The sequence below is a fragment of the Podarcis bocagei genome, assembly GCF_964188305.1.
Source record: "Podarcis bocagei genome assembly, chromosome: 4".
Taxonomy (NCBI): domain Eukaryota; kingdom Metazoa; phylum Chordata; class Lepidosauria; order Squamata; family Lacertidae; genus Podarcis; species Podarcis bocagei.
The window spans coordinates 406,239-429,309 of NC_138128.1; the positions used below are offsets into that span (position 1 = coordinate 406,239).

The window sequence follows — 23,071 nt, forward strand, 5'->3', positions numbered from 1 at the left end:
GTCAACTATTGAGGCGGGCATTGCCATGCGGAACACAACCAGTTTCTGGAAATCGCAGGTGGGCAGAGTGGCGGCCGTTGTGTTCAGGTCCTGCTGGTGTGCTTCTCATGGGGTGGGGGCATCTGAATGGCCCCTGTGAGAACAGGAGACTGGACTAGATGGAGTCCCTTTGGCCGGATCCAGCAACAGGACAGCAGGGTCTGTCCCATCCAGCATTTTCATCTGCCAAGGTGGTCAGCCAGATGTCGGAGGAAAAGGGCATTTGCTCTTCTTTGCTGCAGAGTAGATATGTTGAGAGACGACCGGGGCCCTGAGATAGGAAGACTCTGCTGCTTCTCTTTCAGTTAGTGAAGCTTTGCATTGCGATGATTGACACGGGGAAGGCCTTCTGCCTGGCAAACAAGCAGTTCATCCATGGCATTCAGGACCTGGCTCAGTATTCCAGCAAGGATGCCCTCGTGGAGGTAAGTGCTCCCTGCCAAGTGGGCTCAGAAGAGTTCCATATTCTGGGGTCTAGAGCTTCCCCTCGCCTGGGGAACGGGCAGGGGGGGCTGCCCGCCTGGGCGCCTGAGTGGGCTTTTCTTAACCAGGGGCGGGAGGTGGAATCCACAGCCCATCCAGGGAGGAGCTGTTCCTAAGAGAGTGTAGGAACTTAAATGGGCTCCCCATTAAATATCTGTTGCTTTCATCTCCTTAAGCTAAGCGTACTTGGCTCTTCAGCCTTCAAATGGTAAATATATCTGTTAGTTCATGCTGACCCCTTGAGAGAAGTTGGAGAAGAGGAATGTTTGCAAGAGCAGAATCCCGCCCTCCCCTCCCAGCCCCCAGTGCAGCCGCAGTCTTTGCTGAACCCTTTGGGAGAGGGGCTTCCCTGCTGTTCCCTGGGCAGGAATAATCTATCTGGCCTTGTTGCTTCCTCTCCCCGCCCCCCACCCCACCCCCACCCCCTTTGCAGACCAGCTTGACAAAGTTCTCCGACAGCCTCCAAGAGATGATCAATTACCACACTGTAAGTTTCAGAAGTAGCTCCGCTTTTCTCCTCTATGGATTTAGAAAGCTGCTTGATAGAGATGTGAAAGTTTTTCTTCCCTGTGTTTCGTGGGCACTCCAAGACACTTAGAAATGAAGTGCCTCCTTAAAAGATTTTAAATCTCTCTCTCTCTCTTTATTTAAAAAATGTCTGTTTTGAAGTCCCGATGGAGCGTGCATGACTCGGTTGTTCCAGCTTCCTGGAACATTGCCGCTCTTGGCACTCTTGGCTGGCCACCTGGAAACTCTGCCTCCCTCCCTCTGTCAGGCATGGGGGTGAATCTGCAGCCAGAGTCTGTGCAGGGCCGGGCACATCTTAATTTCTAGCCTCCTTAACACAGAGGCTTTGTCAGAGATGACTCCTGCAGCCTCGGGGCAGCCTGCCGAATGGTGTGGCTGATTCTTTCAGCTGCAGCGAAAGAAGGAAGCCTCCGCCATGCATCTTCCCGGCATGGGGGGAAAGAAGAGAGATGGAAGGAAGTCAGGGGCTCTTCTCCCTCCCGCTGACATTTTTGTGGCTTGTTTTCGCAGTCCCAGAGCAGGACTCTGGAGCTTAGAAACCCCAAGTTTCCATCTCTCAGTGCCCCCTTGTGGAAGGCACAGGCAGCGCTAGTGGGGAAAGCCGGGAGACTGGCTGGACGTTGGAAGGTGCCTTGGAGCAAGAGGCGTCCAGAGGGCATGTGGTGGGGGGTTCCTGCCTGGGGCGTCCTGCACGCAAGCTGTGGTCCGAGGGGAGCCTTCTTGGGCCCAGGAGCAATGACTGGAAGGGGAGGGAACAGCTGCAGTCGCCTGCGATTCCTGCGCAATGTTTGCCATCTTGCCAAAGGTTGCAGGCAGCTTCACCTGCAGCAACTGCATGTTGATTGCCCTTTTAAAAGACAAAGTCCAGCAACTGGAGGAACGTGTAGCTACGCTCCAAAGAATTAGAGAGCTGGAGCTCTTCTTGGAAGCAACAGAGCACACCGTCCCCACCAAGGAGGAGACAGGGGACTCCCCTGAGAAGGAGGCTAGTTCATCAACACAGGAGCCACATATATGGAGAAACGTGACTCAAAGAAGTAGGAGGCCCAGGGTTCACTCTGATTGTTTAGAAATACACAATCGCTTTGAGGTCCTCTCCCCTAGCATGGAAGACGAAGAGCAGACTCCATTTGAGGATCTCTCCCTCATTACAGTCGATCAGGTATATGAAGACGAGCAGCAAAGTCAGTCATCAGGGAATGTGCAGGCGACCTTGGAACGGACAGCTCATGGAAGAACCCCGACCAAACCCAAGAGGAGGCGTGTAGTGGTGATAGGGGATTCCCTACTGAGGGGAACAGAAGCAGTGATCTGTGGGCCTGACAAGATGTCTCGGGAAGTGTGCTGTCTCCCCGGGGCTAAGATCCAAGATGTAACTGAACGACTGCAAGGAATCATAAAACCCACTGACAAATACCCCTTCCTCTTGGTTCATGTGGGAACCAATGACACTGCAAGCAATAGCCTCCAGAAGATCAAAAGAGACTACGAGGCTCTCGGCAGGAAATTGAAGCAACTAAATGCACAAATTGTCATCTCGTCTGTCCTCCCAGTTGAACGACGTGGCCCAGGGAGAGAGGGGAAAATAGTGGAAGTGAACAGCTGGCTTCGCAAATGGTGTAAACAGGAACGGTTTGGATTCTTAGATCACGGACTGCAGTTTCTTGAAGATGGACTTCTGGCAAGTGATGGGCTGCACCTCACAACGGTTGGGAGGAATGTTTTTGCCAAAAATCTCAGAAACCTCATCAGGAGGGCTTTAAACTGACTAATGTGGGGGAGGGAGACAGTGCTCCTGAAGGTAGGAGTCTATCAATTAATGAAGATGATCATCCAAATGTCATAGACCAAATGGAGCAAACAGCACGCGGACCTAGTGGTGGGAGGAAAAAATCCTTAAATAAGAGACACGGGGGAATGATTAATGGACTTCAATGTCTGTACACTAATGCGCAAAGCATGGGAAATAAACAAGATGAGCTTGAGCTCTTGGTACAGCAAACTAAATATGACATAATAGGCATCACTGAAACCTGGTGGGATAAGTCCCACGATTGGAATGTAATAATGGGGGGATACAATCTATTTCAGAGAAACAGACCAGACAAGAAAGGAGGAGGAGTGGCGTTATATGTCAGGGATGTGTATACCTGTGAAGAGATCCAAGATTTAGAACCTCAAAGCCAAAGTGAGAGCATTTGGGTCAAAATTAAGGGAGAGAAGAATAACAGAGACCTCATTGTGGGAGTTTACTATAGATCCCCAAGCCAAACGGAGGACATAGATGATGCCTTCCTGGAACAGATGGCCAAGCATGCAAAAGGAAGGGAGATAGTAGTAATGGGGGACTTCAATTACCCGGATATTTGTTGGACGTCAAACTCAGCCAAGAGCATAAGGTCAAACAGATTCCTCACTGGCCTTGCAGACAACTTCATTGTCCAGAAAGTGGGAGAAGCAACAAGAGGAACAGCCATTTTAGATCTGGTCCTAACCAATGTTGATGACCTGGTTAGTGGGGTAGAAGTGGAAGGATCATTAGGCGCGAGTGATCATGCTCTTCTGAAGTTTACTATACAGCGGAAAGGAGCAGCCAAGCATACTAGGACTCAATTTCTTGACTTTAAGAAAGCCGACTTCATAAAACTTAGGGAAGTGCTGGGTGAGATCCCATGGACAGCAATACTAAAAGGAAAGGGAGTTCATGATGGCTGGGAGTTTGTTAAGAGGGAGATAGTAAAAGCACAATGTCAGGCAATACCAATGAGACGGAAACATGGAAGGTGCCTAAAGAAGCCAGGGTGGCTATCTAAAGAACTTTTAACTGAATTAAGATTAAAAAAGGATGTGTACAAAAAATGGAAAAGGGGGGAAACCACCAAAGAGGAATTCAAACAAATAGCCAGCACGTGTAGACACAAAGTCAAAAAAGCTAAAGCACAGAATGAACTCAGGCTTGCTAGAGAGGTTAAAAGCAACAAAAAAGGCTTTTATGGGTATGTTCGTAGCAAAAGGAAGAACAAAGAAACAGTGGGGTCACTCAGAGGAGAAGATGGTGAAATGCAAACAGGGGACACAGAAAGGGCTGAACTCCTCAATGCCTTCTTTGCCTCAGTCTTCTCCGATAAAGAAAACAATGCCCGACCTGAAGAATTTGGAGCAAATGATTCTGCAAAGGAAACACAGCCCAGAATAACTAAGGAGACAGTACAAGAATATTTGGCTAGTTTAGATGTATTCAAGTCTCCAGGGCCAGATGAACTGCATCCAAGAGTATTAAAAGAACTGGCAGATGTGATCTCAGAACCACTGGCAGTCATCTTCGAGAAATCCTGGAGAACAGGCGAAGTCCCGGCAGACTGGAGGAGGGCAAATGTTGTCCCTATTTTCAAAAAGGGGAAAAGAGAGGACCCAAATAATTACCGCCCAGTCAGTCTGACATCAATAGCAGGGAAGATTCTGGAGCAGATCATTAAGCAAACAGTCTGTGAGCACCTAGAAAGGAATGCTGTGATCACCAATAGTCAGCATGGATTTCTGAAAAATAAGTCATGTCAGACTAACCTGATCTCATTTTTTGACAGAATTACAAGCCTGGTAGATGAAGGGAACTCAGTGGATATAGCCTACCTTGATTTCAGTAAGGCATTTGACAAGGTGCCCCATGATATTCTTGTAAAGAAGCTGGTAAAATGCGGTCTTGACTCTGCTACCACTCAGTGGATTTGTAACTGGCTGACTGACCGAACCCAAAGGGTGCTCATCAATGGTTCCTCTTCATCCTGGAGAAGAGTGACTAGTGGGGTGCCACAGGGTTCTGTCTTGGGCCCGGTCTTATTTAACATCTTTATCAACGACTTGGATGATGGACTCAAGGGCATCCTGATCAAATTTGCAGATGACACCAAACTGGGAGGGGTGGCTAACACCCCAGAGGACAGGATCACACTTCAAAACGACCTTGACAGATTAGAGAACTGGGCAAAAACAAACAAAATGAATTTTAACAGGGAGAAATGTAAAGTATTGCACTTGGGCAAAAAAAATGAGAGGCACAAATACAAGATGGGTGACACCTGGCTTGAGAGCAGTACATGTGAAAAGGATCTAGGAGTCTTGGTTGACCACAAACTTGACATGAGCCAACAGTGTGACGCGGCAGCTAAAAAAGCCAATGCAATTCTGGGCTGCATCAATAGGAGTATAGCATCTAGATCAAGGGAAGTAATAGTGCCACTGTATTCTGCTCTGGTCAGACCTCACCTGGAGTACTGTGTCCAGTTCTGGGCACCACAATTCAAGAAGGACACTGACAAACTGGAACGTGTCCAGAGGAGGGCAACCAAAATGGTCAAAGGCCTGGAAACGATGCCTTATGAGGAACGGCTAAGGGAGCTGGGCATGTTTAGCCTGGAGAAGAGGAGGTTAAGGGGTGATATGATAGCCATGTTCAAATATATAAACGGATGTCACATAGAGGAGGGAGAAAGGTTGTTCTCTGCTGCTCCAGAGAAGCGGACACGGAGCAATGGATCCAAACTACAAGAAAGAAGATTCCACCTAAACATTAGGAAGAACTTCCTGACAGTAAGAGCTGTTCGACAGTGGAATTTGCTGCCAAGGAGTGTGGTGGAGTCTCCTACTTTGGAGGTCTTTAAGCAGAGGCTTGACAACCATATGTCAGGAGTGCTCTGATGGTGTTTCCTGCTTGGCAGGGGGTTGGACTCGATGGCCCTTGGGGTCTCTTCCAACTCTAGGATTCTATGATTCTATGATTCTATGACTTTCCTTCTGGGCCTGTTTAGGAGGCTGTGGGTTGGGGCCCTTCTTGCTTAGCCAAGTGGAGGGGTGCGCAGTGTGTGGTCTTTGAGGCAGAGGCTAAGGGAGGGAGCCAGGTGGGCCCTGGGGTTCAGCGCAGGGCTGCAGCTGCTCCTCCGGCAGGTGCTTTGCCTCTCCCCTGCAGCCTCAGTCCTGCCTTCCGTTTCTGATCCTATTTGGGAAGGGGGAAATCCAGGGCCCATGAAAGGTGGGGGCTTTATGTTCTTTTTTTTTTTTTTTTTTTGCTGTTCAGTCACCTGAAAGATGTGGGTCCAGCTGAAGGGGCTCCATTGGAAGAAGGAAAGGAGGAGTGAGGAGAGGCCTTGGGAAGCCTTGAATGTGGGGCTCCTCCAGTTGAGCAGCTTGCAGAGCATTGGGCATGGGGGGGGGGGGAAAGCCAGTACTGGCAGAGTGGGGCTGGGTTGGGGGTTCACTGGGCTGCTGCAGCAGAACTGCTGGTCCTTGGCGGGGGTAGGCCTTTCTCTGGCTGGTCTGTTGAGTCATAAAACTATTCCTGTCCTCTCTTTTGGTCACTGAATGGGGCCCCCAAGGTGGCTTATGGCATTATAATCCTACAGTAGCAAATGCTCAAGAGCGAGCGTCAAATGATGCTAAAGAAAATGAGCCAGTGGGGAGGGGTGGGGGTCACAGTCCCGAGATAAAGCCGACTGCCTAAAGCCCTCCAAGGCTCATGGAGCCAGCCGTGAAGGTGAACATTGATACTGTGTGCTGAAAAATAGTTCTGCAGCCAGTGAAGTTGTTCAGGAGCTGCTGAGCGATATTCCCTTTGGCATGTCCTAGTCACCAACTGGGCAGCTGTGTTCTGGACCAGTCACTGCTGGAGCTGTCTTCAAGGGCTGCTCCATAGGCAGCCCATGGCAGTAGCCTAACCTGGATGCCAACAGTTCATGCATGGCAGAGGGCAGGCAGCCTCTGTTATTTGTACCTTCTCTGGCTCCATGGTGAGCTTGCCGTATAATCTGAAATATCCTTTGAGTTTAAAAAAGAAAAGGGAAAGGTAGCCAATCGCAGAAGCTCATTCTCTGGGATCTGTTGCCTGGGGACCCTGAGAGAACTGGGAGGAAGAGGAGGCTAGAGGTGCTGGGGCCTGGAGTGCCTTTGAGCCTAACTCTCCAAGCATTTCCTCCATTTCAGATCCTGTTTGACCAAACACAAAGATCAATTAAAGCACAGCTTCAGACGTTCGTTAAAGAGTAAGTAAGACTTGTGCTTGAAGAGTCTTGGGGATGGGGGGGGGGGTCAGGCTTCCAGGAGGGGCTGTAGGCCAGCTGGACTCTTGAGTAGAGGCTGCATATCTTCAAGGTTTCCTCGTCACTTGGACATGCAGATGGTGCAAGATCTTGCCTTACCATGGAGTTTTCCCAAGACCTCTGATCCTGGAGAAGAGGCACCCCCAAACTCGGCCCTCCAGATGTTTTGGGACTAGAACTCCCATCACCCCTAGCTAACAGGACCCGTGGTCAGGGATGATGGGAATTGTAGTCCGAAAACATCTGGAGGGCTGAGTTTGGGGATGCCTGCTGGAGAAGAAGCAAAAGCTTTCCTGCAGTGGAAGCCAAAGCCCAGCCTGGGTTGGGCTTCCTGTTTGTTCCTCTGCTGCTCCTGAGCCACGATGGAAGTGCCAGGCCTCATTCTGCTGAGCCCCCTCAGTTGCCCCCAGGTAGGCACTCCTGTGCCCGCTCTCTCTGTCGTTGTGCCCTCCCCGTCCACAAAGCCGTCTCTGCATTCAGCCCCAGTTCCCCTGTGAAGCCGCCTGGGCGCTGCTGTGCTGCGAAGGGCGGCTGATGGAGGGGAGCCCTGTGTTTCCCTTGCGCTCTAGAGATATCCGAAAGTTCAAAGATGCCAAGAAGCAGTTTGAGAAAGTCAGCGAAGAGAAGGAGAATGCCCTGGCCAAGAACGCCCAGGTCCCACGCACCAAGCAGCACGAGGTGGAAGAAGCCACCAACATCCTGACGGCCACCAGGAAGTGCTTCCGCCACATCGCTCTCGACTACGTCCTGCAGGTGGGCCAGGGAAATGTGTTGCTGCTTCTAGGGGGCTCTGGGGATGGGGCTCCTCTGGCAGAGATGGGGCTAGAGCAGAGGTCTTGCTTGGCTTAGCAGGAGACCCGGAGGCAGGCGGAGGCAAAGGCCAGGGCTGGCAGTCCGGCCTTGGCCGTGGGCGGGTGAAGGCTCTGAGCAAGTCAGGAGAAGCTCAGCAGTTACCTCTCGTGACTTGGGTATTCTCCATGAAGCCCCCCACTGCTGGAACTGGCGTGGGGAGGGGTCTTTGTGGAAGGCTCGCCAGGGGCCAGAGCTGGTGCTGCTGGTGGAGAGGCCTCCTCCACTTTCTCTGAAGTTGGCTGTTCCTTGGGTTCTGGGCTGTGAGCAACACCTCCAGGTGAGGTGGCCCACTGAGCCCCTTCAAGAAGCCAGGATAGGGGGAAGGACAGCTGCAGGGTGAGGAGAGCCTTGGGAGGGGGGGTTCTGCCTTATTTGGCTGCCCTGGTTTTACGGATTTCTTTGTTCCTGATGTCCAGAAAGAGAAATGTGCTTGTTTAAAAAGTAGCTTTGACTCTCCTTCCCAAAGTTAGTTGCCCTTCTAGCAGCCTCACCTTGACTGGTGCAGGAAGAGGAAGCTGGAGCGTGTCTGGTGGTTGAACACAGGGCTTTGGAGACGGAACCATGGGAAAGGGAAGGGTCACTTCAAAGCAGCAGAAGGGAGACCCAAGTGGGGAATCCTCCCTGGCTTAGCTGGAGAGAGCTCTGGCTTGGAGAGGAGTCAGGCCAGTCCTCTTGGGAGGCCAATGAGCCACCCACCTTTGCTGGAACTCCGGTGCTCTGGGTTGCAGACCCAGCGGGTGCCTTGCAAACAAGAAGCGTCCCAGGTGCAACGTGGGCTTGAGCTGGTCTTGAGTTTCCCATCCTTCTGCTTGTTTTGTGACTCCTGCTGCCAGCCTTGCGCTGCTCCTGCAGAAACTTCTAGCTCTTCCTTCCCACGCTCTGATGCCGGCATATTGACAGGATTCATTTTGCCCCCTAGATTAACGTTCTTCAGTCAAAGAGGAGATCAGAGATCCTAAAATCGGTAAGCTTCTCATGCCCCTGCCAGGAAATACTGCAGGGTTGGAACTGATGGGCGAATGTGTCCCTGAGGGTCCTGGGTCTGGTGCCAGGCTCCGCCCTGTGGGAGCTTCTGGAATGAGCGGCTGTTTGCGTGGGGCCAGTTTTGCCAGGTGTAGGAGGGCAGAGGGAGGGTGATGAGAGCTTGGCATCGAGGGCGGAGCGTGGGGGATGCTGGAAGCCCCCTGAGACCTTGCCTCTTCCTCCCTGCCAGATGCTGTCCTTCATGTATGCCCACCTGGCCTTTTTCCATCAAGGCTACGACCTTTTCAGTGAACTTGGACCCTACATGAAAGACCTTGGAGCTCAGGTAACGACTGCAGTGGGTGGCTGGGTCTCTCTCCCGGGGACGGAGCTGGCCTTCATGCTCTCTCCTCTGGCGGTGGAGCAGGGCTCTCTCCTCCTCCTCCTCCGCTGCTGCTGCTGCTGCCGTGAGAAGGGCTGGCCGGGCAGCTGGCTCTGGAGCGGCTCAGGCGGCATGAGTCATCCTTTTCTCCAGCCGGCCCTTGCGCTGCACCAGCCCCACCGCGGGTCCCTGGCACCTTGGCTATTCTGGGAAGCCAACTCCTTGGCGCAGCGGCAGGAAGCGGGCAGGCCCTGCCCAGCCTCAGGTCGGGAATCTGGCAGGTAGGCTGCCAGGGGAGGGGAGCTCGCCTGGGCAGGGGGGCACCCTGGCACACCGAGCAAGGCCTGGAGGTACAGGAGCCTGCACTGCCAACTCTCTTCCTTTCTTGCAGCTTGAGAGGCTGGCTGTAGATGCTGTGAGGGAGAAGAAGGAGATGGAGCACAAACACTCCACCATTCAGCAAAAGGTACTGCAGGGGACGCAGGAGGCAGCCAGTCCACCCGCTTGGTCTCTCTCTTCTGGCTGCATCAAAAAAGTTTCCCAGTGTGCTCCCGCTGCCAGCAGGGCTTCCAGGGCACTCTCCCAGCCCCCAGCCCCAGCTGCCCAGGGGGCACTATGGGGAGGGAGAAGCCAGGGCTGCCCAGGTCCTCTGTGGATGCCCACTCTGGCCCTCCAGTGAGGCCAAGGTGGCCGCCTGCCACTCGGCGGGACCAGAGTCTCTCCAGCCGCCAACGGAAGCCACCTCTGTAGAAACAGTTAGGCTCTTAGAAGGTTGTCACATGTGTTGAGCTGGACTGGGTGCTGTTTATTTTTAAATTTAGGAATTGCCTTTTACATGTTTGTCAAGGCAGTTTACAAACATAGCTAAAAATAGTTTTAAAAACAGTACAACAACCCCTCCCCAGAAAGAGTCACAAAGAGGTTTGAAAACAGCACTATTATTATTGCTTCTGAGTCTCGGCCCTTGAAAATGTAAGTAAGCAGCCCATTCTGAAGCTGGTCTTGGGAAGACCAAGGCAAAAGAGAACCAAAGTAGTCCAAATTTATCTTCTGTACCATGAAAATAAATAAAAACAGTATTTTAAAAGAGAGAGAGGGGGAGAAGTGCTAGTGGCTGCTGCGTTTTGGGGGGAAGTCGGAGGTGTCCTCTGCCTCTCGGCTTTCTCAGGCAGGATTCTGCTTTCCCGCGTGATGGAGCTGCAGATCCCTGGGACTGTGCACTGCTGAGAGCTGCTTCTGGAGGACCCCAAAGGGACAAACTGGTCATCTGACTCAGGTGGCCGCCTGCCTCTTTCCACCAACTTGACCCAGGAGCTGCCACTCCAGTTGGGTTCCGAAGCAACTTGTTGAGACCCCCAATTCTCCTTCCCTGCCCAAGGCAGGGCTGTGCAGGATTTCTTGAGTTGTGGGGCTCAGCTGCCTCACCATCTCCCTGCCCCACCATCTCCCCCACAGCTGCCCTCCCATGTCAGCTTGCAAGGGGAACCGTAACAGCTTGCCCTAGAAGGGCAAGCAAGATAGGAAGAACTAAGCCTTCAGGCGTGAAGAGTCTCCGCTGTACCTGCCGCCACCAGAAGGGAGACTGGTGCCCCACCTGCTGCCGCTCACTTTCCACTTCATGGCAGACTGTCGTATTTTGGGGTGAGGGGGACCGGCCTGGGAGAGGTGCCCCATCTTGCTGCCCTTGTTGAGCAAGGTGCCTCTTTTCTGCCAGGACTTCGCCAGCGATGACCCTATGCTAGAGTACAATGTGGATGCCGCCAGTGGCGTCGTCATGGAAGGCTACCTCTTCAAGCGAGCCAGCAACGCCTTCAAGACCTGGAACAGGTACCCGGCCTCCTCTCTGGCCTCCTCCTCTTCCTGCTGCTACCACTGTCTGTGGCCTGGGCTGGGCTTTGCTGTCTGCTCCCCCAATACAGGCTGCTCTCTTCCCCTTCCCACTTGTGGCTCTCTGGCCTCTGAGGCAGATGCATCACCTTCTGTCGCGTCGCCTCCCCTCCCCACAGGACTAATCCCTTTAACAGCACATGGAGGGTCACAAAGTTGCACCCCTAGTTTTGCTGTCTGTGAGCTTCTCTCTGCTGGGTTTTTTTGATCATCATGCATTTTTCTGCCCAAATCCCCTGTTAACCATTATCAATGGGGAAAGGTGGGCCTGAAATGGTGGGTCTGCGGGGTGCAGGCTCCCTAGGAGGGTCAGGGTGAGTTCACAGCTCCCGGGGGGGAGGTCTGCTGCACTGGCTCGTCTGCCACCTTTCAGTGGGAGTGTGGCATTACCTGCCAAAATCAGATGGAGGCTGTGTGTGTCGGCTTGGAAACTGCCCTTGAGGCCATGCCGCCCTCACCCACTCTGCTGGCTGCTTTGCGTTGCCCTTTGACCCTCAGCTCAGAAATAAGGAGAAGAGAGGTGGTGGGGCCCGTTCTTTCCCCCCATGAGATCTTCTGCAGCTTGCTCTTTCCAAATGGGACCGTGCCCTTTCCCTGCCTGCCTGCCCCAGTCCATGCTGCCAGAGTGCTCCTGCCTCTTGGATGGGCACTGGTTTCCCTGAGCCAAAGGAGCGTGCAGGACCCTCATGGAGGCCTCATCTGCTGCCAGGTGCCAACGCCAGCGTCTCCCGGCGTGTCCTGCCCCTGGGTCATGTTTTCTTCCTTGCCATGCAAGCAGCAGGGGAGAGTCTGCCCAGCTCCTTGCCTGGTGGGGATTTTAGTAAAGGAATGAATTGAACTCTTTTCCCTATTGGGGTATGGGTCAACCCTTTGCCAGGCTGGCAGTGAGCTTAAAAGTCCAGATCAGGCCTTGTTGGGAAAGAAGCCAGACTTGGGCCTTGTTCTGCGCTTGGTGTGTCCCTTCAAAGGGTCAAGCGGGGGCTGTTTCTGAGCTCTGGTCTGGCAAGTGGAGGGCTCTCCATGGTGAAGGAGTGGCTCTTGCCTTGCCCATTGCGTCCTTTGCAAGATTTCCAACCTGCCCTTTGCCACGAGGTTCCAGGAATATCTGCACCTTTGAGAAGCATGGGTGTCTGAGCCCTTTGAGGTGTGCGTGGTGGCTTTGCTCCTGGGGAGAGGGCTGCCTTGAGGATGGAGGGCTCTCTCCAGAGACACCCGCCTGGCACCTGCCTTGTCTTCCCGGTGCCAGCCAAAGAGCAGCTGAGACAAAATCCCAAGTCTGCTTGGTCTGGTGTCATCTTACTTCCTTTCTGACTTTATTACTGTTCTGCTTTGTGTTTAGCTCTGTTTTAATTGTGTTTTCCTTTTACGTCAGCTGCCCCTGGGATTCCTGTTGGAGAGGAGGGGGTGTCAAGAGGTTTCTTTAGTTGCAGAGAATTCCCGCATTTTCTTTCCTGTGTGTGTCTTGGAGGGCTCCAGGTTGCGGCAGCTCCCTAGCCGCTCCCCGGGGTTCCTTGGCTGCCATAAGATGGCAACAAGAAAGAGAGAGAGGCCCTGGGGCTTAGCCCTCCCTCCCTGGGTCAGCTGAAATGGGGGTGCCCTGCTTCCTCTTCTGCTCCGCTCTCTGCTTATTTGTTTGCGGGGGGCTTTGTTTCTTTTTAACATGTTCATTTCTTCACCTCCTTTCCCCCACCTAACCCTCCCCATTTTCTCCACCTGACAGGAAAAAGCCCGATGGCATCAGGTACCAGCCAGATTCCGGCATCCTCTCCCTTCCCTCCTTCCTCTTCCTCTTTGGCCCAGCATGCAAGCTCTGACTCTAACCCTTAACCCTTTTCGCTCCAGCAACTTGCAATGGATGGCAAACCACGTGTCTCCGCCCCCCTCGGGAGTAACGGCCCCTCCTGCTGCTGCTGCTCCATGGCTGAAGCAGGTTTGGTGGTTTAGGATCCCCCCCCCCCCGCCCCGGTGTGTGAGGGCTGCCCTTTTCTGTGATACAAGAGGGGGCTGGCATTTGGTAGCTGCAGTGGGTCATAGTGCTGTAGGCTCCGCCTCTGAGGAGGGGCTTCCCTGGAACCAGCGGGAAGCTGGCTGGGGGTCTCCAGGGACCCTGAAGCATTTGCCAGCTCCACAGCCGGTGTTGTGCCCTTTTCCATCTTGGCTGTTGCCCCCCCCCCCCAGCAGTGCAGAATGACTTTCCCACTTCCTTCTCACTGCTCAGATCCAAGGGGCGCAGCCCTGGGGTTAGAGTGGAGCTCCGGGATCTCTGGGTTGCCACGAGGGGCTCAGTTCCTGCTTGCTCTTCCAAGAAGAAAGGTTTCCCTCTGAGGCTGAGTGAGCTTCTGGCCAATGGCAATGGAATGGGGGTCCGGGGAGGGGGGAGGCTGCAGTGATGCCTCAGGGTCTCCCAGCTGCAGCTCCTGCTGCACCTCCTTTCCCCTCTCCCCCCCCCCCCCCCCCGGCCCTTGCAGCTGCTGACCCAGCTCTCCTGGCCACAGCGGAGGGGTGGAGGTAGACACCCATTTGAGGGGCAACCCAAACATGGAGTTAGTTGGGCCTCCACATTCTGCGCCAGCTGCAGCCTCTGGACCAACCCCAAGGGGAGCCCCACCTCCAGCACATGGCAGCAATCCAGCCATGAGGCTCCCCATGCTTGGACAGCTGTGGTCTAGCTATTTGGATGTGGGTCCCAGCACTGGATGAAGAGCAGTCACGGCTGTCTTTGTAGCGCAGCAGCATCATGCGATGCTCATTCCCCAACAGATACATACTCTTTCTTTCTTTCTCTCTCTCTCTCTCTCTCTCTCTCTCTCTCTCTCTCTCTCTCTCCCCAAGGCTGACCAGGGTCTGGTGACTTCCCAGCAAAACAAGGGGGGCAGGGAGTTCTGCTACAAACCAAGCTAGAGTCCCACCCCCTCTTGGCTGGAGGGTCCCTCTCCCGACTGGCCCCACAAGGAAGGAAGCCTGCCCCCCTGCCCCCCCCTTGTGTTTCCTGGCAGCCGTTCTGCCTTTTGCCCCATTGCACATTGCCCCCCCCTTGCCTTCACCCCCAGGCATGGAGGACCTGCCTTCTTCTTCTCTGTCTGCCTGGACTAGATGCTTGATCTCACTACTTTCTCCTCCAAACAGCAAACGTCTTGGTGTGTTTTGAAACGCAGCCGTCTTAAATCTGGGCTGATGATTAACCTTGTGTAGGCCTAATGTCTGGAGTGTTGCTTTGGAATAATGAAGTGTGTTAAGACAAAGTGGAACGTGGCGGAGAGTCTCGCACTGAGCCTCCGGGGGCCACGCGGCCTTTGCTTGCTCTCCTCTGGGGCGTTGTCAGGGCTCGATCTTGTTTAGGCGAGAGCCGCCTCTGGATTGTGGAGCGGAGGTGCAGCACTGACCAGAACTGCCCGACTCAAAGCCTGCAACTCCCACCGTTATTATTTGCCAGGCAGTGCAAGGATCTCCCCAGCTTCAGGAAGCGATGCTGTCGGGGTCGCCTCCCATCTTTGTAGGGCAGACCTAGAGGCCCTTGCTGCTCTGGTGCTTCAGAGGCTAGGTGGGGGCAGGCTTAGGGGGTCATCTTGGTCTTTCCCCCCCTGTTTTCTTCTTTTATTTATTGCATTCCTATCCCTCCCTTTTCTCCATGGAGCTCAAGGGGACATAGACAGGCCTCCTCCTCCTCCTCCAGCTTGGAACAAGTGGGAGTCAGACATCCAAATCCCCCCAGGAGCTTCTCTTTCACCTGGCTTTGGCTGTGCCCCATGGCGGCCATGCCCAGAGCCCTGGCCTGAGCTGGGCACTCTCTCCCTCCTTCCCTGTACCTATGAGAGCAGGTGAGACACTTTCAATGCGCAAAACACTCTGGCAGCTCCTGTGCAGTTTGTCCCGCCAGCCACCGTAGGCAGAAGCCCCCCCCCCCCGTGACCTCCTGAGACCCCTCCCCCCAGAGCCAGGCCCCGTGCTCTCTGTCTTTGTGGACTGGGGTGCTGCTGCCGGGGAGGGTTGTAGCTGCTGTGTGCCCAGGTCCTCTCTCTTCCTGGCTCCCCGGTTCCTGCTGCCAGGAGAGGGCTGCTGATTTTGCTCCCTTCGCTTGTGCAGGCGCTGGTTCTCCATCCAGAACAATCAGCTGGTCTACCAGAAGAAATTTAAGGTGAGTCCTGGGGAAGCATGCCTGGGGAGGGGGGGCTCCAAGGGCTGGGGGGCAGGAGGTTGGGACAGGTGGACCACTGGGATAGAGTATGGAGCTTACTTGGGGCACACAGGCATTGCCTGGCCTTCAGCTGCCTTTTCCTCTCCTCCCCAGGGCGAGGGACAGGCAGTGGGGCCGCTAGCACAAAGCCCAGGGGAACAAAGTGGGGGACAGAGATGCCTGGGGCTTTGATGGCCCAGGAGAGATGCTTCTCCCTGGACTGCTTGCGTGTGAGATGTGGCTGGAGATGCTTTGGGCTCAGCAGGCAGGAGGGGCCCCACAGGAGGGGTTCTGACCCCCATGCCTTGGGGACTGATTTCTTTGGGCGCACCCAAGGAGAGCTGGGGTGCCTTAAGTCTTAAGAGACCCTCAGGCAGCCTTCATCCGTGGGGTGCCCTCTGGGCGCTGCCATCCTCCTTCTCCCATCACAGGAGCAGAGGAAGCTGCCTTAGGCCAGTGGCCGGACTCGGTGTATCTGGCTGAGCCTGCCCACACTGACTGGCAGCAGCGTCTCTCCAGGCTTTCTGGCAGGGAGTTTCTTGCAGCCCCACTGGGGACTGAGTGTGGGCCCCATGGAGCTGCCGGGGCCCTTCTCTCATTTCTGGCCAGAGGTGTTCCTGGGTGAGCTTCCCTCAGGCTTGGCCTCCTCCTTTCTCCCCAGGATAACCCCACGGTGGTGGTGGAAGACCTTCGGCTCTGCACAGTCAAGCACTGCGAAGACATTGAGAGGCGCTTCTGCTTTGAGGTCGTCTCCCCAACCAAGTAAGGGGGCCTTGGAAGGCGACGGGAGAGGCGGGGGGCCCCTTCGGATGATGAAGCCAGAGAGGCAGAGAATAGCCAAGGGTGGGGTGGCTCTGGGGGGCAGAGGGGCCAATGTGGGGGGAGAAGCAAGGGGGGGAGAGGACAGATAAGTCAACCGTCGTCATCTAGGCTCCTCATCATCACTCTTCTAACTTTTGGTGGGAAGGTTCAGTGAATAGTTGCCAAAAAGTGAAATAAAATATATTCTAAAAGAGTTAGCTGATAACTCATATTAGAATAAGATGCCCTATCAGGGGTTTTTTGTTTCAACATGTGTTTAAAATAGAAATTGGGCCCAAATTTGGTTTATTTTAACTATTTGGGCAAAGGGGCGGAAGCTGCCTGTCCTCCTCCTCTTCTTGTCACTTGGCAGGCGGTTTTGCTTTCTTGGGGGGATTGGGAGGCCTGTCTTGGCTCACCTGGTCCAGCTTCCTGCCACCCCCAAGCTGGGAGCGAGGGGGAAAGCGGCAGCTCAGGGGCAGAGCATCAGCCTTGCTTGCAGGAGCTGCCTTTCCTTGTTCCTGAGGCTCAGCTCTGGGCTGGCTGTGCCAGGGGGCCTTGGCAGAGGTGGGCAGGAGGGGTGTTTGTGCGTGTGGACTTGCCCGGCCATCTGGAGGCTCCTTCACCAGTCCTTGCTTGGGGACCCTGGGGGCCCTCACGGACATAGACCCATGTGGCTGTCCATGCATGAGGGTCCTGGCTGCCCATTCAGGGCGCTTGATGGGTGGTTGGGGGCTTCCAGGCACGGTTGGTGCAAGGCAGACTGGCTCTAGGTGTGCTCAGCAACCTTCCTTCCTTTATTTATTTATTTTTCTCTCTCCCTCCCTCCCTTTCTCTCGTCTCTATCTGTCTGTCTCTCGCAGGAGCTGCATCCTTCAGGCAGACTCAGAGAAGCTGCGGCAAGCGTGGATTAAGGCGGTGCAGGCCAGCATTGCCACAGCCTACAGGGAGAAAGGGGACAGCACAGAGGCAAGTGGGAGAGGAGCCCTTTCTCCACCAGTGCAAGGGGCAGGGCAGCCTTGCGGAGAGAAGAGCATTGCTGCCGGCAAACGGCTCTCAAGGTGGCACAGCCTCCTCCTCTCCCTGCAGTGAAGCACATGAGGGCTTAAAGAGGAGCGGGGGGAAGGAAGGCCTTCAGTGGCTGCTGCCTGTGGGGGGCAGATAGTGGGGGGCTTTGCCTTTCTGCCTTCTGCAGTCTGGGCTGCAGGCACAGGCGCCCAGAGAGCTGCCCAGGGGAGCCAGGCTGCAGGAGGAAGAGGAGGAGGCAGCCCTTGACGTCTCGGCTGTGGCGGCTTTGCAGATTGGCGGCTGTCACACGAGTCCCTCTTTCTGCTCTTCTCCAGGTGGAGGGGAAGCCGTCCCCTTCCAGGGGGAGCCCGGAAACGGGTGCGGAACCCAAAGAGAAGCTGCTGAAGGGAGAGAGCTCTCTCCAGAGGGTGCAGAGCATTCCCGGCAACGCTGTCTGCTGCGACTGCGGCCTGGCAGACCCCCGGTGGGCCAGCATCAACCTGGGCATCACGCTGTGCATCGAGTGCTCTGGCATCCACAGGTGGGCAGGCCGGCCAGGCTGGGCAGCTCAAGCCCCACACCAGGGAGGGAGGGCGGGAGGGCACAGTGCCCCCCCTGGCAGGTTTCAGGCTCATTCTCCCTTTTGTCTTCTGCTTAGGAGCCTGGGTGTCCATTTCTCCAAAGTCCGCTCCTTGACGCTGGACTCCTGGGAGCCAGAGCTGCTCAAGGTATTTGCCCAGCAGGCTGGGGCAGAAGAGAACTGCTGCGAGGAATCCCTCCTCCTGCTGCTGCACTTTGGGACCTGGGGGCAGCCCCTGGGGCCACATGGGCCTGGGAAGGGAAGGCCCTCCTTCAAGGGTTCAGGGGCTGTCTCCGGGGGCAGGGGGGAGAGACCATCCTGCGCAGGGTCCTACGGGTGGCAGGGAACATAATATTCACCTGTAAAAAATTATACCAGGCAGGGTAACATGTGCATACTTCAGAGATGAAATTGTGCTGTTGACATGAAATGCAAGGGGTCTTTTTTCTTTAAATACTTAGGAGTTGGTTGAACAATTTATTTCGTAAAAATTCACTGCTTGATTGCAGGAAAAAATCCTCAAAGTGGAATCCTTGGTGTTTGGGCTTTCTCGGCTGCGGCTCCAATCTGGTGGAACGCTCTGTCACAAGAGACTAGGGCCCTGTGGGACCTGACATCTTTCCGCAGGGCCTGCAAGACAGAGCTGTTCCACCAGGCCTTTGGTTAGGGCACAGCCTGACTCCCTCCTCTGGCAACCTGCACAGAGTTTTGCTTAACGGTTGCCATCAATTTGATTTTAATTAATTTTTTTATAATTGAAATGTTTTTAGAATGTTGGATTATTTGATTGTTTGATTATTTGATTGTTGTTAGCCGCCCTGAGCCCGGCTTCGGCTGGGGAGGGCGGGATATAAATAAAATTTATTATTATTATTATTGTTTGCATTAAGCCACTGCCATTTTGGGGGTAGCACAGAAGACTTTATAAGACCTGCAAGGCAGACCAGGCCTTTCTAGCACAGAATTGCCTGTGCCCATTGCAGTCGGTGGCCTTGAGGGCACAAAGGGGCTTCCGGTTTCAGTGAGCCCCCCTCCCTCCTGTGTCTGGTCTTCTCTATCCAGCCAATGGGAAGGAGGCAGGCTGTGTCCATGGCAGCTGACGGGGACTACCCCCCCCCCCAGAACCCGGGATGCTTTCTGCCTGACCAATGAGGTGCCATTAAGGGCAAAGGTGACCCTGGGCTGGTGCTGCCCTTCCTTTCAACTCTCCCTTCCTTTCGCTTGCAGCTGATGTGTGAATTGGGAAATGAGGTCATCAACAGGGTATATGAAGCAAACGTGGAGAAGACGGGCGCCAAGAAGCCTCAGCCTGGAAGCCAGAGGTAGGCGGAGGGATCGAGGATGGTAGAGTTGGAAGGGACCGCGAGGGGCATCCAGTCCAGGCCTTGCCCAACGTGGGGCTGGAACCCTAATTTAGATGTGGATTTTTAGCATGTTTTTCAAAAACAACAACACACACATATCTAAATACCTCCAGGTATAGGGTGGCATATAAATTCAGCTAATAACAATATTAATAATAAATCCCCTTTGTTGTAAAATATGCATGTTAAAACATGTTTTGTTATCTTTTGAGGGCCCAAGTACTTGGTGCAATGCAAAATTCAGTGCAGTGCAAAATCTGAGGGAGGAACTTCATTCCGACCCCCGTTCTTATTCTGAGAGATGCAAGATTGATTTGTTGGGGATTTGCCAGCTCCCTGAGCCCCTGCAAGGCAGGCCAGGATGCGCCGCAGAACACAGACCACCCCCCCCCCCGGAGACACACAGCCCTGTGTGCTCATCTGGCCTCTTCCCCTTGCGCAGGCAGGAGAGGGAGGAGTACATCCGCGCCAAGTACGTGGAGAAGAGGTTTGTGGAGAGGTGTCCTGCTGCCTCCGGAGGGAAACCTCGCCCTCGGAGCCAGGGGCCTCAAAGGCACAGCGGCAGCCCGGAGGGGAGAGCCGAGGAAGAGGAGGCCCCCCCAACAGCCAAGGAGCAAATGGCGGCAGCTCTGAGAGGTAGGGGCCCCTTCCGCCGATGTGCCACAAGAGGCTCTGTGTGGAGGAGCCAGAACTCTCCTCCTTTCTCTGCCCCCCTCTTCTGACTTCCATCCCTCCAGGAAATAAGAAACAGTGTCCGGATCATGTGGACGTTCTGCCTTCTCAAGGAAAGGGAGCGTTTGCTCTTGAGCTGCCTCCCGAGGGAGGCGGGCACTGCCCAGGCAGCTTGAGAGGGAGGCAGTGGGAAGCCTTGCTGGGGGGTGGAAGGGGAGCATGGGCTCCTAGCCCAGTAGAGAGCCAGTGTGGTGTAGTGGTTAAGAGCGATGGACTTGTAATCTGGGGAACCGGGTTCGCGTCTCCGCTCCTCCACCTGCAGCTGCTGGGTGACCTTGGGCCAGTCACACTTCTCTGAAGTCTCTCAGCCCCACTCACCTCACAGAGTGTTTGTTGTGGGGGAGGAAGGGAAAGGAGAATGTGAGCCGCTTTGAGACTCCTTAGAGTAGTGATAAAGCGGGCTATCAAATCCAAACTCCTAGCAGTGGGGGGGGGGGAGCCTTGTGAAGACCCAGGTGGGTGCAACATGGTAAAGTGTGGTGCGCAAGGGGTTTCAGGCGGGCTCTGGCACTGCTGCGGAAACGACCAGTGGGGCGAATGTGGGGAGAGATGGACAAGGGGCAGTCAGGAGTTCTCCTAGGTTTGCGCAAGACTGGATGAAGCGCAGAGAGGTCCTGTTTCCTGCAGAAGCTCCCTGGGTGTCATTCTGGGAGGGCTGTTGTGCCTCTGCTGCCCACCCTGTACTAACTGGCTGCTTCTCCTCCCTCTCCTCCTCCTCCTCCTCTTCCTCCTCCTCCTTTCCTTCCTTCCTTCTTTCCTTCCTCCTGCCTGCTGGGCTCTGCTTTGCTAACTTGCATGCCCCCAGGGGTTGGTGTCAGTAGCGACGAGGTGAGGCGGGAATCCCTGTTCTGCCCTGATGAGCTAGATTCACTCTTCTCCTACTTTGATACTGCCTCAAAGCTGCGGAGTAGTAAGTACCTCCCTCCCTCTCTCTCTCTCCCTCTCTCTCTTTCTCTCCCTCCCTCCCTCCCTCCCTCCCTCTGAGCTGTCCTTGTGCCTCTTTCTCACCTGCCCAGTGTCCTGCTTGGCGCTTCCCTTTGCCTGTCCTTCACCTGCTTGTTGTGTACACCTTGGAAGGGAACCGGAGAATAGATGAGCCTGCAGGATCAGGCCAGTGGCCCCTCGGGTCCAGCACCCTCTTCTCACAGGGGCAGACCAGTGGTCTGTGGGAAACCAGCAAGCAGGATCTGAGTGCAGAAGCAGCCCCCCCCCCCCGCAGAATCCAGAAGCATCACTGCCTCCAGCTGTGGAAGCAGAGCTGAGCCCCCTGGCTAGGAACCCTTGCTAGCCCTCCTCCTCTTTTAAAGCCATCTAGATGGGGTAGTGCCTCCTGTGGCAGGGAGTTCCACAGTTCCACTATGTTCTGGGTGGAAAAGGGCTTGCTTTTCTCTATCCTGAATCTTCCAAGATTCTTCTTCTCATTGATTGCCCACAATCTCTGTTACGAGAGAGGAAGGAATTTTTCTCTCCATTCTCTCTCATGCAATGCATAATTCTACAAACTTCCATCATTGCGCCCGTTACTCGCCCTTTCTCTAAACTGGAAAGTGCTGCAACCGTTCTTCACAGGGGAGTCCTGCCACCCCCTTCCTTGTTTTGGCTGCCCTTTTCTGAAGGGGAGACGGAGCCTGAGAGCCGCGGGGCTTCCGGGACGGTGTTTGCTTTTCCACCCGGTGTTTGGGAGGCGAGACCCCGCTGGGGTGCTGGTGCCATGCTGCTGTGTGGGCGTCTCACGGCCGTGCTGCTTCTTCCCACAGTGCGCAGCAACGACAGCGGCTTCCAGCACAGCAGGGAGCAGCTGGCCTCTGCCGTCTCAGCCAGCACCTTGTATGAGCCAGGTGGGTTTTGCGGGCGGAACGCCAATCTAGGCAGCCTGGCATGGCCCAACCGTTGTCTCTCCCCTCCCTCCCCGCTGTGTCCCAAAGGTCTTGTTCCCTGTCCGCCACCTCCAAGCCAGACCCCAGGGGTGTACAATCAGAGAAGTGGAGAGTTGCCACCACGAGGGTCACCCAGTCCAGCCCCCTGCAATGCCAGGATCAAAGGAGCATGGGGAACGAACGTTATTTGCCTGTTTTTTGCCCTTCTGTTTGCCCTTTCGGAGCTCTTCACAATCTCTCCCTTTCAACCGCCCTGAACAATTTAGCGTCACCAGCAAACTTGGCCCCCTGCCTGCTCACCCCGGACTCTAGATCCTTTATGAACCATTTAGAATAAGCCCAGGTCCCGATCCTTGGGGGACTCCGCTTTCTCCCTTTGGAGAACTGTCTGTGGATTCCTACTCTCTGCTTCCTGAAACTCAACCCACGAGAGGACCTCTCCTCCTCCTCTTCTTCTTGGTCTGCTAAGCTTCCTCGGGAGTCTCGGGTGAGGTGCTTTGTCCAAAGCCTTTTGAAAGTCCACCGGATCTCCTCTCTCTGTGAAGGGTGTTTGGGGAGTCACACCACCTCCTCCTCCCCCCCCCTTTCCAGAGGCTGAAAGGCCTGAGGCTGCTGCTTCCGCTTCCCGAGACGCCCGGCCAGATGTTTCGGGGCTGCAGCTGTACTTGGCCTCCTTCCAGAAGAGCCTTCCTGGCATGGCCGAGGCGCTGGCGCACGGGGCGGACGTCAACTGGGTCAATGCAGCAGAGGGCAGGTCCACGCCGCTGATCCAGGCCGTCCTGGGGGTGAGCCTTGCTTTCTTCCGGCCCCATAGTGCCAGGCGGAGGTGGAGAGCCAGGGGGTGGGTCTGAGGCCTTCTTGGGGCTCCCAGCTCAGCTGTGGTCTTCTCCGCAGGGCTCCTTGGTCACTTGTGAATTCCTGCTCCAGAACGGGGCCAACGTGAACCTCCGGGACGCCAAGGGCAGGGGCCCCCTCCACCATGCCACCGTCTTGGGGCACACTGGGTAGGTGCGCTTCTCGTTGCCCTTCTTGGTGGGGGTGGGGAGGAAGGGCCTTGAGAAGCCTCTGCATGGTGCTCATTTTGAAGGGGCCTTTTCTGTGGGGGCTCCCCATCCGTTTGTGGGGTGCTCTCCCAGGGAGGCTCAGCAGGCGCCTTCGCTGCATCTCTTTAGGCAAAAACGTTCTTTTTCTCCCAAGCCTTTGGCTGATTAAACAATCTGCATTTTAAACTCAGGGCATGGCCTTATTTTGTTTGTTTGTTACTATGTTGTGTCTTTATATTGTAAGCCGCCCTGTGATCCTTGGATGAAGG

The 23,071-nt window shown here is 54.9% G+C and overlaps 1 protein-coding gene across 5 annotated transcripts in view; it reads left to right on the forward strand.

Moving 5' to 3' along the window:
• The window catches only part of ACAP2 (ArfGAP with coiled-coil, ankyrin repeat and PH domains 2), a 37,396-nt gene that overhangs the window by 10,573 nt on the left and 3,752 nt on the right, over positions 1 to 23,071 (forward strand). The window contains exons 3-22 of one of the 5 annotated variants that reach the window (XM_081192297.1): positions 345 to 464; positions 956 to 1,009; positions 7,024 to 7,082; positions 7,709 to 7,892; positions 8,911 to 8,955; positions 9,205 to 9,300; positions 9,728 to 9,802; positions 11,051 to 11,163; positions 12,944 to 12,964; positions 15,307 to 15,358; positions 16,059 to 16,159; positions 17,062 to 17,167; positions 17,542 to 17,747; positions 17,865 to 17,934; positions 19,014 to 19,108; positions 19,593 to 19,786; positions 20,688 to 20,792; positions 21,640 to 21,720; positions 22,351 to 22,544; positions 22,654 to 22,763. In XM_081192297.1, coding sequence (XP_081048423.1) covers positions 345 to 464; positions 956 to 1,009; positions 7,024 to 7,082; positions 7,709 to 7,892; positions 8,911 to 8,955; positions 9,205 to 9,300; positions 9,728 to 9,802; positions 11,051 to 11,163; positions 12,944 to 12,964; positions 15,307 to 15,358; positions 16,059 to 16,159; positions 17,062 to 17,167; positions 17,542 to 17,747; positions 17,865 to 17,934; positions 19,014 to 19,108; positions 19,593 to 19,786; positions 20,688 to 20,792; positions 21,640 to 21,720; positions 22,351 to 22,544; positions 22,654 to 22,763 — 2,081 coding nt within the window. Of the gene's footprint in view, positions 1 to 281; positions 465 to 955; positions 1,010 to 7,023; positions 7,083 to 7,708; positions 7,893 to 8,910; positions 8,956 to 9,204; positions 9,301 to 9,727; positions 9,803 to 11,050; positions 11,164 to 12,943; positions 12,965 to 15,306; positions 15,359 to 16,058; positions 16,160 to 17,061; positions 17,168 to 17,541; positions 17,748 to 17,864; positions 17,935 to 19,013; positions 19,109 to 19,592; positions 19,787 to 20,687; positions 20,793 to 21,639; positions 21,721 to 22,350; positions 22,545 to 22,653; positions 22,764 to 23,071 lie in introns of all 5 variants that reach the window. The other 4 variants (XM_081192300.1, XM_081192299.1, XM_081192298.1 and 1 more) reach the window with 4 other exon arrangements.